General features: G+C 44.1%; 1 protein-coding gene across 1 annotated transcript in view; it reads right to left on the bottom strand.

Moving 5' to 3' along the window:
• PVALB (parvalbumin) overlaps window positions 1-14,557 on the bottom strand; it is a gene marked incomplete in the record, with an annotated part of 44,879 nt that overhangs the window by 15,286 nt on the left and 15,036 nt on the right. Inside the window, 1 exon segment of the mRNA XM_040359442.1 lies at window positions 8,016-8,089. Coding sequence (XP_040215376.1) covers window positions 8,016-8,076 — 61 coding nt within the window.

The following is a 14,557-nucleotide window of genomic DNA, read 5'->3' as shown; positions in this document are numbered from 1 at the left end:
CAATTAAACTATGGGCAGCTGCAATTAAACTATTAGAACATAGGAAAACTTGCCTAATAGTCTCTACTTCTGGTATGGGTGAGAATACACCAGCACCTGTGTGTATAAAGTTGTGTGGCTCATTTCACTGTCTTCCTTATGGACACTCCCCTTTATGCAGGTGCCCATAGCTGTGGTTTATCTGAATAGTATATCTAAATCCTTTTGACAGACATAGCTCTGTTCTATTTCTAGTATCTCGCATTCACAGTGGCAGATAGCTAGGTCTGTGGTACTTTACGTGTGTAGTGGTCACCTTCGAGTATAATAAAATGGCAGTAAACTCGCACCCATCTCTTTGGCGCATATAAATGAGCATTAGAAGCAAAATTATTAGTTGTATTCAGATACCACCTTACTTGCTCAGTTTGCTGGTAAGCCGTCTCATTCTCTGTAATGACATCAGTGGCACATGCGCATCTATCCTGTGATTCACGACACACTCTTTGTGCCGTCAGTCCGTGGCTGTCATATCTGATTCCTGTGGCACTGCGCTTCACTACTGAGAGACTACATTCTCAACCACGGAACTAGAAGGAAGCTTCGCTAAGAAACTATCGCACGGGGGCGTGTCTGGATGGCAGAGGGAACAGACCTGTGAGACTTCAGCTCTGTCTTCCGAGTTGCATCCTACAGGCATCCTTTATCCAATTTGTACCAGACCAACTTCTAAATACTCCCCACGGTAGTGGGAACATTCCAGGCTGGCATCCACGGTGAAATACGGGCCACCCGCGCCAGAATCCGCGGCGGAACAGCAGGCCCGTTTCAGATGGCAAGATGGCTCCAGGACACAGGCAGAGCAGCATGGTATGAGGCTGCAGCCACCCATCTCCACTCCTCACAAGAAATCACAGGCTCTGGTGAGTGAATCTGCCCCTGCTCCCCACTGTGCACAGCCAGACCCCCTGCAGTCTCAGGACTCCCCCATAGACAGTGAGGATGGCTCAGGCCCTGATTCCCCTCCTGCTGAGCCCACCCTGGCCACCATCATGCATGCTATACAGGACTGCAAGGCCTCTCTCACTGCACAGATTGCATCAGTCTGCATGGACTTTTCTCTCCTTGAAGCAAGATGTGCAAAATTTAAGGGACAGAGCTGGGGAGGCTGAAGAACGTATCAGCTCCCTTGAGGATGTTGTCTACCCCTTAGCTGTTACAGTGAGGGACCATACAGGGGAAATGGCGGCCCTCCGCACCAAAATTGACAGTTTGGAAAATCGTTCGAGGAGGAACAACCTACGAAGCGTAGCGTTGGTTTCCCTGAAAGAAAAATTCTTATATAATTGGCTGAGGGTCATTTTTGGGACTGGAGCACCATCCTTTTCACATGTCATTGAGCGTGCCCACCGCACCCCTCCGCGTCCCCCACCTTCTGGAGCACCCCCACGATCCATTATAGCAAGGATCCTCAACTTCCAAGACAAAGTTGCTATTCTGCGCCTGCCAGTTAGTGGCGAGGCCACGGTACAGCAAATTTGTACTGTGACCTTTACCCTGGTGAACATTTATGTGCCCCCCCCCCGTTTTCGGTGGAGGTACTTCAGCTGCTGACTAGATCCCCTGGCCCCTTACTTTATGTGGGGGACTTTAATGCTATATTAGATCCAACTATGGACCGCCTGGGTGGTCGAGGTAGACCCTTTCCCTCTTTTCTAGACTGGGCACAGGTTCATGGCCTTACAGAGGTGTGGCGATGGAAAAATCCGGATGTACGCCACTTTCCCTGCCACTCGGATTCTTTCCACCCCATGTTAAGACTAGATATGGCATTTGCTCCGGCTGAGACCCTCCCTGTTGTCTCTGCCGTTTCATATCTGCCTAGAGGGGTTTCTGATCATGCCCTTCTCTCAGTGGACCTCCTCCTCCTCTCAGGTTCGGGACCTGCTATTTGGTGCCTAAACTCATACTGGTTGGAGGACGAGGTAGTGCAGGGAGAATGCAGGACAGGCATCACAAACTATTGGAGGGATAATCTGGGAAAAGTAGACCCTTCCACTGAATGGGACGCGTTTAAGACAACTCTGAGGGGCACTTTCATGTCCATCACAGGGGTCTTGCGCAAAAATAACCGGATGCTTACAGAGGAACTTGAGACTGTTATGGTACGTGCTGAGTTTGCTTATGCCTCTAACCCTGCCTTCGACACGACGGAGGCATGGTTACAGAGCAGTAGGGAGTATGAACCCCGTCTGTTAGATCTCACGCAAAAACGCATGTTGCATGCCACACAAAAATCGTTTGAACATGGTAATAAATCCGGACGTCTCTTGGCATATCTGACTAGACCTGACCACTCTCCCATTTCCATCCCACGTATCCTTACTGCTCAAGGCCCCATCAGTGACAACCCAGGGGATATCCTAGACTCCTTTTTATGCTTTTACAAAGACCTGTATACCTCTAAGGTTGAATACGATGACTCCCAATTGAATGACTACTTGGCTGACATATCTCTCTCCTCCTTGTCAACGGAGGGGTGTGAAGTGCTGGATGCACCTATCTCGGTTGAGGAAATTGCTGCAGCCATTTCACAAATGCCTGCACATAAGACTCCGGGCTTTGACGGTTTCCCGACTGAATGGTACTCACAATTTAAAGACCTTTTATGCCACTTTCTTTTGTGAACCTATAACAAAGCTCTAAATGTCGGGATCCTCCCCCCAACGATGCGAGAGGCTTTGATTGTACTTCTATTAAAACCCCATAAGGACCCACTTAAATGCGAATCTTACCGTCCAATTTCTCTTATTAATGTGGACGTTAAGATTTTGGCCAAAATATTGGCAAACCGCTTGAACACTGTAGTCACGTCCTTGGTCAACAGTGACCAAGGGGGCTTTATCCCCAGCAGGTCCACCAGAATGAATATCCGCAGGCTGTTTCAAAACCTGCAATATCCACACGACTGTCCTCCAACTCGTGCTATTGTGTCTTTGGACACTTGCAAGGCATTCGACAGTGTGGAATGGCCATATCTGTTTCGGGTGTTACAGATGTATGGCTTTGGCCCCGTGCTGTAGCATGGATAAAACTACTTTACACCTCCCCTGTAGCTCGGGTGCGGGTCAATTCCTCTATCACTGGCCCCTTTCCGATTACTAGGGGCACACAACAGGAGTGCCCGTTGTCGCCCCTCTTGTTTGCCCTGGCCAGGGAGCCGCTTGCGGTTTGCATTCGCTCCTCCCCCTCGATTAAAGGACTCCCAATTGATAATATAGAGGAGCGCATTTCACTTTATGCGGATGACACATTGGTGTATCTGGCTGATACTAATGAATCACTTCAGGCCCTGTTGGTGGAGATTAATACCTTTTGGAGACTATTCTGGCTTCCGGGTGAATTGGGATAGGTCTAGTCTTTTCCTCCTAGATGTGGCTGGGCCTCCCCTGATTCACCCGGATTCCAAGCTTCAAGTGGTATCCTCCTTTAGGTACCTTGGGGTTCTGGTGCAGACCCCTTTATCTTTATATGTCGCCAATAACTTAGATCCTCTATTGGTCGGCCTTCGGGAGCAGACCAAGCAGTGGATGGATCTGCCTCTGGATCTTATGGGGAGGGCCAACATCCTCAAAATGATCTACCTACCGAGATTACTCTATATCCTTGCCAATTCCCCTTGAAAAATACCTAAATCTATTTTTAAACGCATAGATTCAATATGTACTACTTTCCTGTAAAAGGGTGGCTCCCCCAAGGTAGCACTTGAAACACTACGGTTGCCAGCGCACTTGGCAGGCCTGGCATTTCTCAACTTCTTTCTATATTATTTGGCATCACAGTTGGTGCACATCCACGATTGGCTGTCCCCGGTTTTCCGGCCAATGCCTGTACCTCCACGGAGGGAGCCATCGCATCTTCTCTGGAAACCCTACATAATATTATCTACAGAGGCCGGGTCCCCGATCGCCCCGGAACCTCCCTACTTGCCACTTCTCTTTCCTCTTTTCGTTTTATTGTCACTAAAATATCCAGGCACACCTGGCTGAAATCTCCCAACAACCCCTTGTGGTTTAACCCCAATCTTCAGGAACTTTACTCCCTTCCTGATCCCAATCGCTGGTACTCCAAGGGGGTTAAATATTTATGCCGCCTGTACAACGCTCAGGGCTTTAAATCTTTTTCTCAGCTATGTTTAGATTTCGATTTACCAAGATCGTACCTATTTTATTATTACCAGCTCTGGCACGCTATCCGTGCTGAGTTTGGCTCCCTGGATAATCCCACTGACCTGCTTCCATTGGAAAAACTGCTCAGACAGCCAGATCCCACTAAACTTGTCTCCACCTATTATGCAGCCCTAATGACTGACTTTAACCCCAGGTTTCACAAAGCTCAGGTAAAATGGACCTCTGGACATCTCCCTGGTAGACGAGGACTGGTCAGAATTTAGTGATACGTATAAAACCTCTGTTATTGCTTCCCGGGACCGCATCATACAGGTCAATATTTTCCATCAAATCCACCTCACTGCGGCTAGGTTACACAGGATGGGCCTCCTGCCCTCAGCTGCCTGTTTCCGCGGCTGTGGCCGGGAGGCCGATTTCTTACACTGCTTCTGGACATGCCCGGTAGTCCAGGACTTCTGGGAAGAAGTGGGTGCTTTCAACTCATTGGCGCTAGGCCTCCCAAACATAATCCACCCCAAGAACTGCCTATTAGACATTTTTGTCGAATTACACCTATCACCACATGCCAAGAGACTGCTCCATATACTCTTCTTCTATGTTAAAAAATTTTTTTTTACTGTCCTGGAAGGGAACACAGACCTCTCTGAAATCCCTCTGGTTAAAACTTATTAATGACGCTATCCCACTGTATAAACTTACTTTTGAACTCCGGAAAACGGAACAAAACCTTCCACAAAATTTGGGGTAGATGGTTTACTAGTCCGCTAACCCTCTCCCAGCACTGATTGTACTACTCTTGCTTGACCATTGATGGGCCGTGCCTCACGGATCTCTAATGTCTGGACCTCCGCCTTTGCTATATCCAGGAATTATACCTGATCCTTTTACCACTGTGCCTACTTTATATTTTGCACTGATGTCAGTTTATTTTTCTATGTTTGAGTGTATTGCCTAACGTTTATGACCAGGTTGTCTGGTGTTTTTTTTGTATGTTTTTCTGTTTGTTGGTTTGTCTTAAACCTAATAAAAATATCTTTAAAACAAAAACAAAAAAAAGAAACTATCGCACATGCCCGAGATTATAGCAAAGGCTACATGAAAGGGACGTATTTTGTACTACGGACACAGAACACAACACTTAAGATGGCACTGGCTTATATTAGGACAAAGGAATTTTCAAACATCTTAAACACAGTAAGGAACATGTAATTGGGACTAAATTGTATTGTATAATGTGTTAGAAGAACTTAATGGCCTAATTAAAATGCTGTATAGTCGGGGAGAGTTTACTACTGGTTTAATAGGTGAATCTGTGTATTAAATAGATTGTATATGCAGCTCCTGTAATTCTAGTTACCCTGTCCCTTCTGATCTGGGATGCTATAGCTAGTATTAGTTTAGAGCTTAATATTCGGCGCAATATAGAACCAGATTAGGCATCCAGTAGCTACTTACTGTATGGTAGTTAGAGGTCTAGTTGCATGACAGATTAGATGCTACTAGGGACTAATCACAGAGTAAATGGGCTAACTCTGAGTTTCGTAATCACTCCACAGTTACTGTTGAAGAAAAACTGAATTCTAGGTTGGTTGGACAATGCCTGGAGGGTCTTCTCATCACCAGAAATATTGTCTTCAGGTCTCCAACACCAAGACGACCACTGTATCATAATCATCCTTAGGAGCCCCTGCAACTGGACTTTCCTGAAACATTTATCTAGAGTTATCTCTATTAATAACTAAAATACACTCTTGTTGGCCCCTTTGCTCATAAAACCTTTTCGTACATTGGATGTAAATATGTTTTCTTATATAAAGCTTGTACTTCCATAATGGTGTGCTTATATGGTGTAACCATATACTTATGGTTAATGGTAGTTCCTCTGCTCCCAATTACTTTGATTAGATTCCTGGTTAGTTTCCCAGAAAGGGAATCCCCCCTGTTCACAAAGTCACTGTCCTTGTTGGAGGCACTGTAACCTTTTTTATCATCAAACCCACTCTTCCCACTTAGCCAAGGTTCTGGCTCTCTTATTTACCTACAGATTTAGAACACTGTCCTGTTTGGGTAGGGTAATTTATCATGACCTTCCCCCCTCAAAAAAAAGGGCTACAATGGTTTTTATTTTGTAGAGATTAGGAAAACAGGTTAACTTCTTAATGGTTATGATATTGGAGAGGCAATTTGATATTGGGGAGTTTAGAAAGAGCCCATAATGGTTTGATATTGGGCAGATTAAGAAGAGCCCTTATTAATTTTGATATTGGAGAGATTCGGGAGATAGGCAGCCTTTAACTCATTTTCATATTGCAGATATTATTGAGATGGGGGGGGGGGCTAGATGCTTTTGGTAATGTAATCCACCTTACCTCACATAATTACAGTATAGCCCCATTCCAGTGTGTATATCCCCCTACCAAAATGTGTCCAATTTCTGACCATTTTATGGTATCCCTCTTCCTGCCGCCACATTCTTAATGTAAACCAAAAAAAATCAATAATTCAAATTGTTTCTTTGATAATGGCTGTGACAAATGGGCGGCATTGGGAGCTGCAAAGATCTAACCATCAGAATCCTTGAGAGAGAGATACAAATCTAGTTGGTGATGCAAAATGCACCCAAACCATTTTTCAGTTGAATAACCCTTTCATACAATACATATACTGCAAATGCATTACTTGGCAGGACTCTGACTTGTGAAATTCTGTGTATGTAAATGTTCTAAAATAAGATGTTCCTTTAATTGTCATGCTCTAGATTACAATAGAAGTCTGATCTCCCTTTTTTTTTTTTTTTTTATATGACACAATTTACAGCCTATCATTATCCAAGCTGGATATTTCTCCAGCATCATTTCATCTTTAATTGCTTTCAGGCAACAATAAAGCTTGGTGTCCCTTAGGCAGCAATTCTCTGTGATATAAAGATGTTAATCAGATGTTCCTTTAGAGTGAACACGCGCTAAGACACACTTTTTTCTTTTGCAGATTTATACCAACGTAACCAGTTGTGAAGGACAGATGGAGAGATCTTGACAATAGAAGAAGGCAGTTGGGAGGAAAGGGTGGCTAAGCTGCACAAGTCAGCAGAAAGAAACATACAGAAAAGCAGAGATAAGTTACCAGGCAATTTTGTAATGATGGCAGGGGATCTTGGGAAGGAACATCCACAATTAGGGGTCATAAAACGAGGCAAGTGTCCCACAAGGACTCTCGTTCAATAAAAAGTGAGCTTTTGCTTTTTAGAAACCCTACCTTTTTTCTTCCCTAAATCTTTTTAGTAAAACTTGCCAGCTGTATGTAATTTACAGGGTTTAAAGATTTGTTCTTGCATAGTTTTGTCAGTAAAAACACTCCAGGGCTGAGCAACTTTGCCATAAATCTCTTTTTTTTTTGTCAGATTATAATCTTTTAATCAACACCATGCATTAAAACATTTAAAATCAAAATGCAAAAATTATCTATATTTCAGTCATCGTTTGCTAACTTGTGATTTGTGGTTCTTTGAGACAATATCAAGTGCAATTAGCTTAGGTATCTGTGATCACCCCCTAAGTGTCCTTGGGAGTTATTGTAAAATGACTGCATCTATACTGCATCTATACTGCTACAGAAGCATCAACTATGTCATAGATTCTCTAAAATATAAACCTAAAGCTTTACAAGTCCACTAAATAAATCTGTAAGCATTAGTAAGTGCACAATGAGTTCTTTAACTTTCCTGCAGTGCAGTGGTAGGGGCACATTTCACATTTTAATTCACACAATTCTGCTTCAAAGGATGCAATAAATTGGCAAATGAGCTTTAATGCCACTCAAGCATGCATACAGCATAACTTCTCTTACCTGCAAAGGCCGCCACAGCCTTTGAGATGTCACCAGCAGCGAGCACATCAGTCATAGGCATTGCGGCTCTGGATCTGCAAGAGAATGGGACAGACTGAGAGGCAGGGTATGTTCTGCTGGACTCATCACTTCCAAGGGGCAGCCGACCTGACTGCGGCTGCTTGCAGGCAGCAACTTCCCGTGACAGTGTGGTGGGGGGGGGGGGGGCTCACCGGCAGAGGGTGAAACCGCTGGCTGAAAGCCATGGGGCAGCATGCCAGTCACCTGAGTATTTAGCAATGTCACTTTATCCTCTGTGTTTGGGACAAAATCACTTAGGATAGTGGATTAACAGGGATGTTATAGGATGACATCTCCACCAAATATATCTGTTATACTTTGGATCACTTTGTTACCAATGGTGTTGGGAGTGTAAGGGTTAAATATGATTTAATTCTCCTATCACCTCCCTGGTAAGCGCTGTATGCTTTTAGCATAAATCATTTTCTTCCTGCATTACATAAAAGCACAGCAGAGGATTCTGTTCTCATTGATTAGTCTTGCTTGATTCTGCAGCAAAGGCTTTACTAGTTAGGCTGAGCTTAATCACATACTGCATTATGTGCATCACTAAGGGACTTCACTACACACAGAATCAGCATTGACCCTCAAAGAAAAATCCTTAACCAGGATTTTTTTTTTTCCAGGACTGCTTGAAGATCTCTGCGACCAACACTGCAGGCTGTTATTGCATGCAAACTCTCCCTATGCATCTGTCTTAAAGGGGCATTAAACACAGCAATTGCATTATTTAGCTAATGATATATATTCATGGGTTATATTCCCTACTGCTCTCTTATAATCATCCATCACTGCATACAATGGAGTCTCATTTCTCTTGCTGCAACATGAGACAAATAGGGGTGTGCTTACTAAACCTGGAGAGTGCAAAATCTGGTGCAGCTCTGCGTCAAAATCAATCAGCTTCCAGGTTTTATTGTCAAAGCTTAATTGAAGAAGCTGAAGTTATAAGCTGATTGGCTATCATATATAGCTGCACCAGATTCTGAGCACTCCAGTTTTAGTAAATCTCCTCCATAGATTTATTCAGACTGTATTTACAATAAAGTCATACTAAAGTACAGATAATTAAAAATCAAAGATGGAAATTGCTGCGGCAGTTGGGTGGAGCAGGAAATCTAAGGCCGCGTACACACGGTCGGTCAAAAACGATGAAAACGGACTGAAGGACCTTTTCATCGGTCCAAACCGATCGTGTGTGGGCCCCATCGGTCAGTTATCCTTCGGTCAAAAAATTTAGAACTTGCTTTAAAATTGAACCGATGGACGTATGCAAAAGCATCAGTTAAAAATCCATGCATGCGCAGAATCAAGTCGATGCATGCTTGGAAGCATTGAACTTCGTTTTTTTCAGCACGTCGCTGTGTTTTACGTCACCGCGTTCTGACCAGATTGGTTATTTAACCTATGGTGTGTAGGCACATCAGACCATCAGTCAGCTTCATCGGTTAACCGATGAGAATGGTCCGAAGGACTGATCATGTGTACAGGGCTTTAAGCTGCCCATAGATGGGACAACATTTGGCCAGTTCAGCAGGTACCAGCCAAAATTTGATCCATGTGTGGTCTCTTCTGCTTGACAGAAGCAATATAACATTCTACTTCTGTCGGTCTTGTTGGAATTTTTTTTTGGATTAGCAGAGACTCCCTGCTGTCATAATACAATGTCTCAGCGGGGAGGAGTCTTCTATCCACCTTGATTGTGTGGATGGAGAAATTCTTACATTTTCTTTAATTCAGCACACTGGCTGAACTAAAAAAAATACCCATCTATGGCCAGCTTAACATTCAAAATCAACAAAAGCTATTAAAAACTGGGTGGGTGATTCAACCTGCTGGTATATAAACTAAATGTAAATATGAGATTCAGAGTGCCCCCTGGAAGTTCAAAATTCTTTGCCGATGTGAGCATTTTATAGCCATCACCTCCATAACATTTAGCCATAATACATACTTAAAGAGAATCTCTGTGGTTGGAAAAATAGCCAATACCATTTTTGACTTGTTTGGAAAAGGTGTGTAGGCTCTAGACCAGGCACCACTAAATGACATACTGCGGTCCCGATCTGGACCAAAGCACTGTTCCATCCGGACCCACGATCATGCCATTTAGGAGCTTCTCTTCCTCAGTCTCCGTTGATGTTATTATAACAGCAGATCGGGGAGCGGAAGAGTGAACATTTCTGGACCGAGTGTGGGAGGCACAGCATTGAATGGATTGCGGGAGCTGTAGGGGTTAATTTTTCAAGTTAACCAGCAGGTGATTGGCTGCAAAGCAGTCCTAGCAGCCAATCACCTGCTGGTTAATACAAAAAGTAAACCCCGTCAGCTCCCACAATCCATTCAATGATGTGCTGTGTCTTCCACACTCGGTCCAAAAATGTTCTGCCTCCTGCTCTCCGCTCTGTCTAGGGCAGGAGTGAAGGGGACATAGGACACTACTCTGGATGTGTGTGTGTTGAGGAAATGATGTGCAGTGCTGTAGGGGGGTTCAAATGTGAAGAGGGGCATAGATAGTGGTGTGTGTGGGGGGGGGGGAAGTGCTGGGCATATGTGGGTGGTGATGTAAAGGAGAGAGGGGGCAGTGCTGTGAGGGAGCATGTAAAGGGGGACCATGCTGTGGGGGGGGGGGGTTTGATGTGAGGAGGGAAGAGCATACTATTGGGAGAGGGGATTGTGATGTTAGAGGGGGGCAATGATTTGGGGGAGGGATGTAAAGGGGCAGTGCTCTGGGGTGGGTGTTTGATGTGAAGAGGGCAAAGCACACTACTGTTGGAGGATTTGTGATGTGAGAGGGGGGCAGTGCTGTGGGGGGAGATGTAAAGGGGGGAAAGTGCTGTGGTCGAAGATGTAATGGGGGCAGTGTTGAGGGGGTGTGAAGGGGGCACAGTTCTGCTGGGGGGGTGATGTGAATGGGCAGAGGTCAGTAATGTGGGGGGTTGATGCAAAATCAGCAGAGGATAATACTGTGGGGGAGGGATGTGAAGGGGGGAGAGGACAATACTGTGGGGGAGATATGTGAAGGGGGCATAGGACAGTACTGCGGGGGAGGGATGTGAAGGGGGTAGAAGACAGTACTGTGGGGGAGGGATGTGAAGGGGCAGAGAACAGTACTGTAAGGTAGGGATTTGAAGGGGCAAAGGAGAGTACTGTGGGGGAGGGATGCAAAGGGGGCAGAGGACAGTACTGTGGGGGAGGGATGCAAAGGGGGCAGAGGACAGTACTGTGGGGGAGGGATGCGAAGGGGGCAGAGTACAGTACTGTGGGGGAGGGATGCAAAGGGGGCAGAGGACAGTACTGTGGGGGAGGGATGCGAAGGGGGCAGAGTACAGTACTGTGGGGGAGGGATGCGAAGGGGGCAGAGGACAGTACTGTGGGGGAGGAATGTGAAGGGGGAAGAGGACAGTACTATGTGGAAGGGATGTGAAGGGGGCAGAAGACAGTACTGTGCGGGAGGGATGTGAAGGGGGAAGAGGACAGTACTATGGGGAAGGGATGTGAAGGAGGCAGAGGATAGTACTGTGCAGGAGGGATGCAAAGGGGGCAGAGGACAGTATGGTGGGGTAGGGATGTGAAGGGGGCAGAGGAAAGTACTGTGGGGTAGGAATGTGAAGGGGGCAGAAGACAGTACTGTGGGTGAGGGATGTGAAGGGGGCAGAGGGCAGTACTGTGGGGTGGGGTGATGATTTTAAGGGGGGTTGAGGACTGCTGTGAATAAAGGGAGTGTGTAATGTGAAGGGGGTTTAGTATACAATTGTAAATGGGGGGGGGGGGTTGATGGGCAAGGGGCATGAGAACACTACTGTGAAGGGGAAAGCTAAACTGATGTATTGGGGGGAGGGGACTGAGAACACTGATGTATATAGGAGGAGAGGGCTGATAAAAATGCGGTTTGGGCCTCTGCTTGAAGAAAATTTTACTGGTCGGACCTCTGAATTTTAATTCAAAACCCCTGCTCTAAACTGTCACCCTCATTGTTTTGTCACTATGCTTGTGAGTCACTAATCTGCGACAAGCATATAGACAGAACATCTGACCTGCATGCTTGCTCCAAAAGCAAGTCAGTAATTGCAGTTTGAATTCAAAAGTAAGTCAGAAGTTGCAGTTTATATAGTTAGTTACATAGTTAGACAGACAGATTGAAAAAAGACACAAGTCCATCTAGTTCAACCAATAAATAAAAAATAGAAGAAAACTAGAAAACCCTCATGCACACAATCCTTTACCCACAGTTATCCAGAGGAAGGCAAACAAAACAACAGTAAATCAAGTTCCAATTTGAAGCCTCGTACACACGACCGAGGAACTCGACAAGCCAATTTTCTCCATTCCCGTCAAGAAAATAGAGAACATGCTCTCTTTTTGGCTCGTCGAGTTTCTCGACAGTTTCCTCGACGAAAATGTACACACGACCGGTTTCCTCGGCAAAAAAATTTCTCCCAGCAAGTTTCTTGCTGTTTTTTTCCGAGAAACTCGGTCGTGTGTACGAGGCCTGAGACAATGGGATGTGTATTGTGCATAGAGCAGTATGACTGAAAATAAATTGTTCCAAACAAATGGAAGTTAGAGGACAAGGGAGAGGTTCAGAAGCTCATGTAGGAAATTACAAGGAGTTAAGAAAAAGCACAGTATGAAACAATTTAATGAAAAATAGGTTACAAGTTACAACCGTTCGTTGATCAAAATCAACGCCTACACTAACTATTCGTAAAAAAGATTTAGCCAAACAATCAATTTCGTTTATAGTGTTGATACAAGTGGAAGTGGTGCAGTGTGTGTGACCTTGTAGCCATGTTATTGTGCCCAGGAACGAGCGTTTACCGTCCTTTGTTGCAGGGACTGGCATTGGAACCTATTAATTGGGGATATTGGATATTTTGCGGACTCCAAAGAAGAAGCATCTACGTACGTTCGTTGTTTCTTCACTAACGGAAGGTTAATATTCAACATGAATGAAGCCCAGAGTTTAAAAATTGGCATCATTACACATGCGTGATAGTGCTTGATATATATATATTTTTTAGAGGACCTTCATACCATTAGGATATTGTTTAGTGTCACTTAAGTTTAAATTAGTATACAATATTTAATCATTTTAGATTGAGGTCACATGAGATATTTTTACGCTTGTTCAGATAGGCAGGTCCTTTTTACCAAAAATACTGTATAAGTGATAGAATCACAGTTTTTCTTATTGACTTTCACACCAAGAAGATACAGCGATCATCATCACAATAAGAAATTAGAATGCAATGATTTTCAATTTAAAAAGTCATTGGTAGAAAACAGCTCTTATGTAACCCTCCCCTTTGTAAAAAACAAACAAAACTGCAACATGACATTAGCCCGATTATTAAGTATCTGCGTGATGATGTTTTATGCAGCTTGTTTCTAAGGAAAAGCAATTTGTGTAACAGGATGTGCTTTTTTGGATAAAACCATGGGAAATATATGATGAAGTGATTGCATTTGAGAAAAAGAGCTCATTATAGTTGTCAGAAACATTTCTATGACTACTATATCCTTTGTTGAAATTCCGAACTAAGTGTGACGCACATAGTGAGAATTGGCCTGATGCATCAGTTTTGTGTCAGGATTGTCCATTTAATGCGGAATGAGCAAAGACTAATTTTTCTCGGTGGTAAAGGGTGACTCACAGGAGGGAGGGATGCTCGTGGTCTCAATGGATCTGCCAAGCAGAGTTTTTTCTTATAGGAACTTGCTGACATTGCAGAACACAGGGTGTTCTGCACCTCTTCACCCTCTCTGCATTGCTTGGTAATTGTATCCTGTCTACCCCTCCCATATTCAGTGCTGGCATCACTCACTCTTTCTGGCACAGGAAACTGGCATCTGGGACATAAGCAGTATATTTATGGAGGGCTAGCAGCAATATAGACCTAAAGCTTGTTCCATCATACATTTTTTATCCCTCCAGTCTCTGGAAATTGAATGGCTTGATGTATATCCACCTAGGAGTAACATCTGCTAACATTTAAAGAACAGAAAACACACTTGTTGTTTTATATAAAAGCTAGTAATGACATTCTAATATTTGTGTGCAAGATCTAGGGATGAGCCAAACGCCCCTTTTGTCAGTTCGCATCAGAACAGGCAAAAAACTTGTACGAACACTGTTAAAGTCTATTGGACACGAATGTGAAAAATAAAAAGTGTATCTGGACTCGGGTACTGCCACAGGGGACATGTTTCAATGCAAAAGAAAAGTTTTTAAACTGCCGTTTTTCCAGAAGTGATTTTAATAATGCTTAAAGTGAAACAATAAAAATGAAATATTCCTTTAAATATCGTCCCTGGGGGTCCCCTTAGTCTGCCTGTAAAGTAGTGCATCTTTCTGATGTGTTTTACTATGCCACAGCAAAATTACATTTCTGAAGGAAAAAGGGTCATTTAAAATTGTTCAAGGCTGTAATGTATTGTTTTTTTCTTAATTATGTCATAGGTTTCCCCTTAACCACTTT

This window comes from Rana temporaria, chromosome 7, assembly GCF_905171775.1.
Source record: "Rana temporaria chromosome 7, aRanTem1.1, whole genome shotgun sequence".
Lineage (NCBI taxonomy): Eukaryota > Metazoa > Chordata > Amphibia > Anura > Ranidae > Rana > Rana temporaria.
The sequence above is the reverse complement of the archived record's forward strand: the minus strand, read 5'-3'. Positions and strand labels throughout refer to the sequence as shown.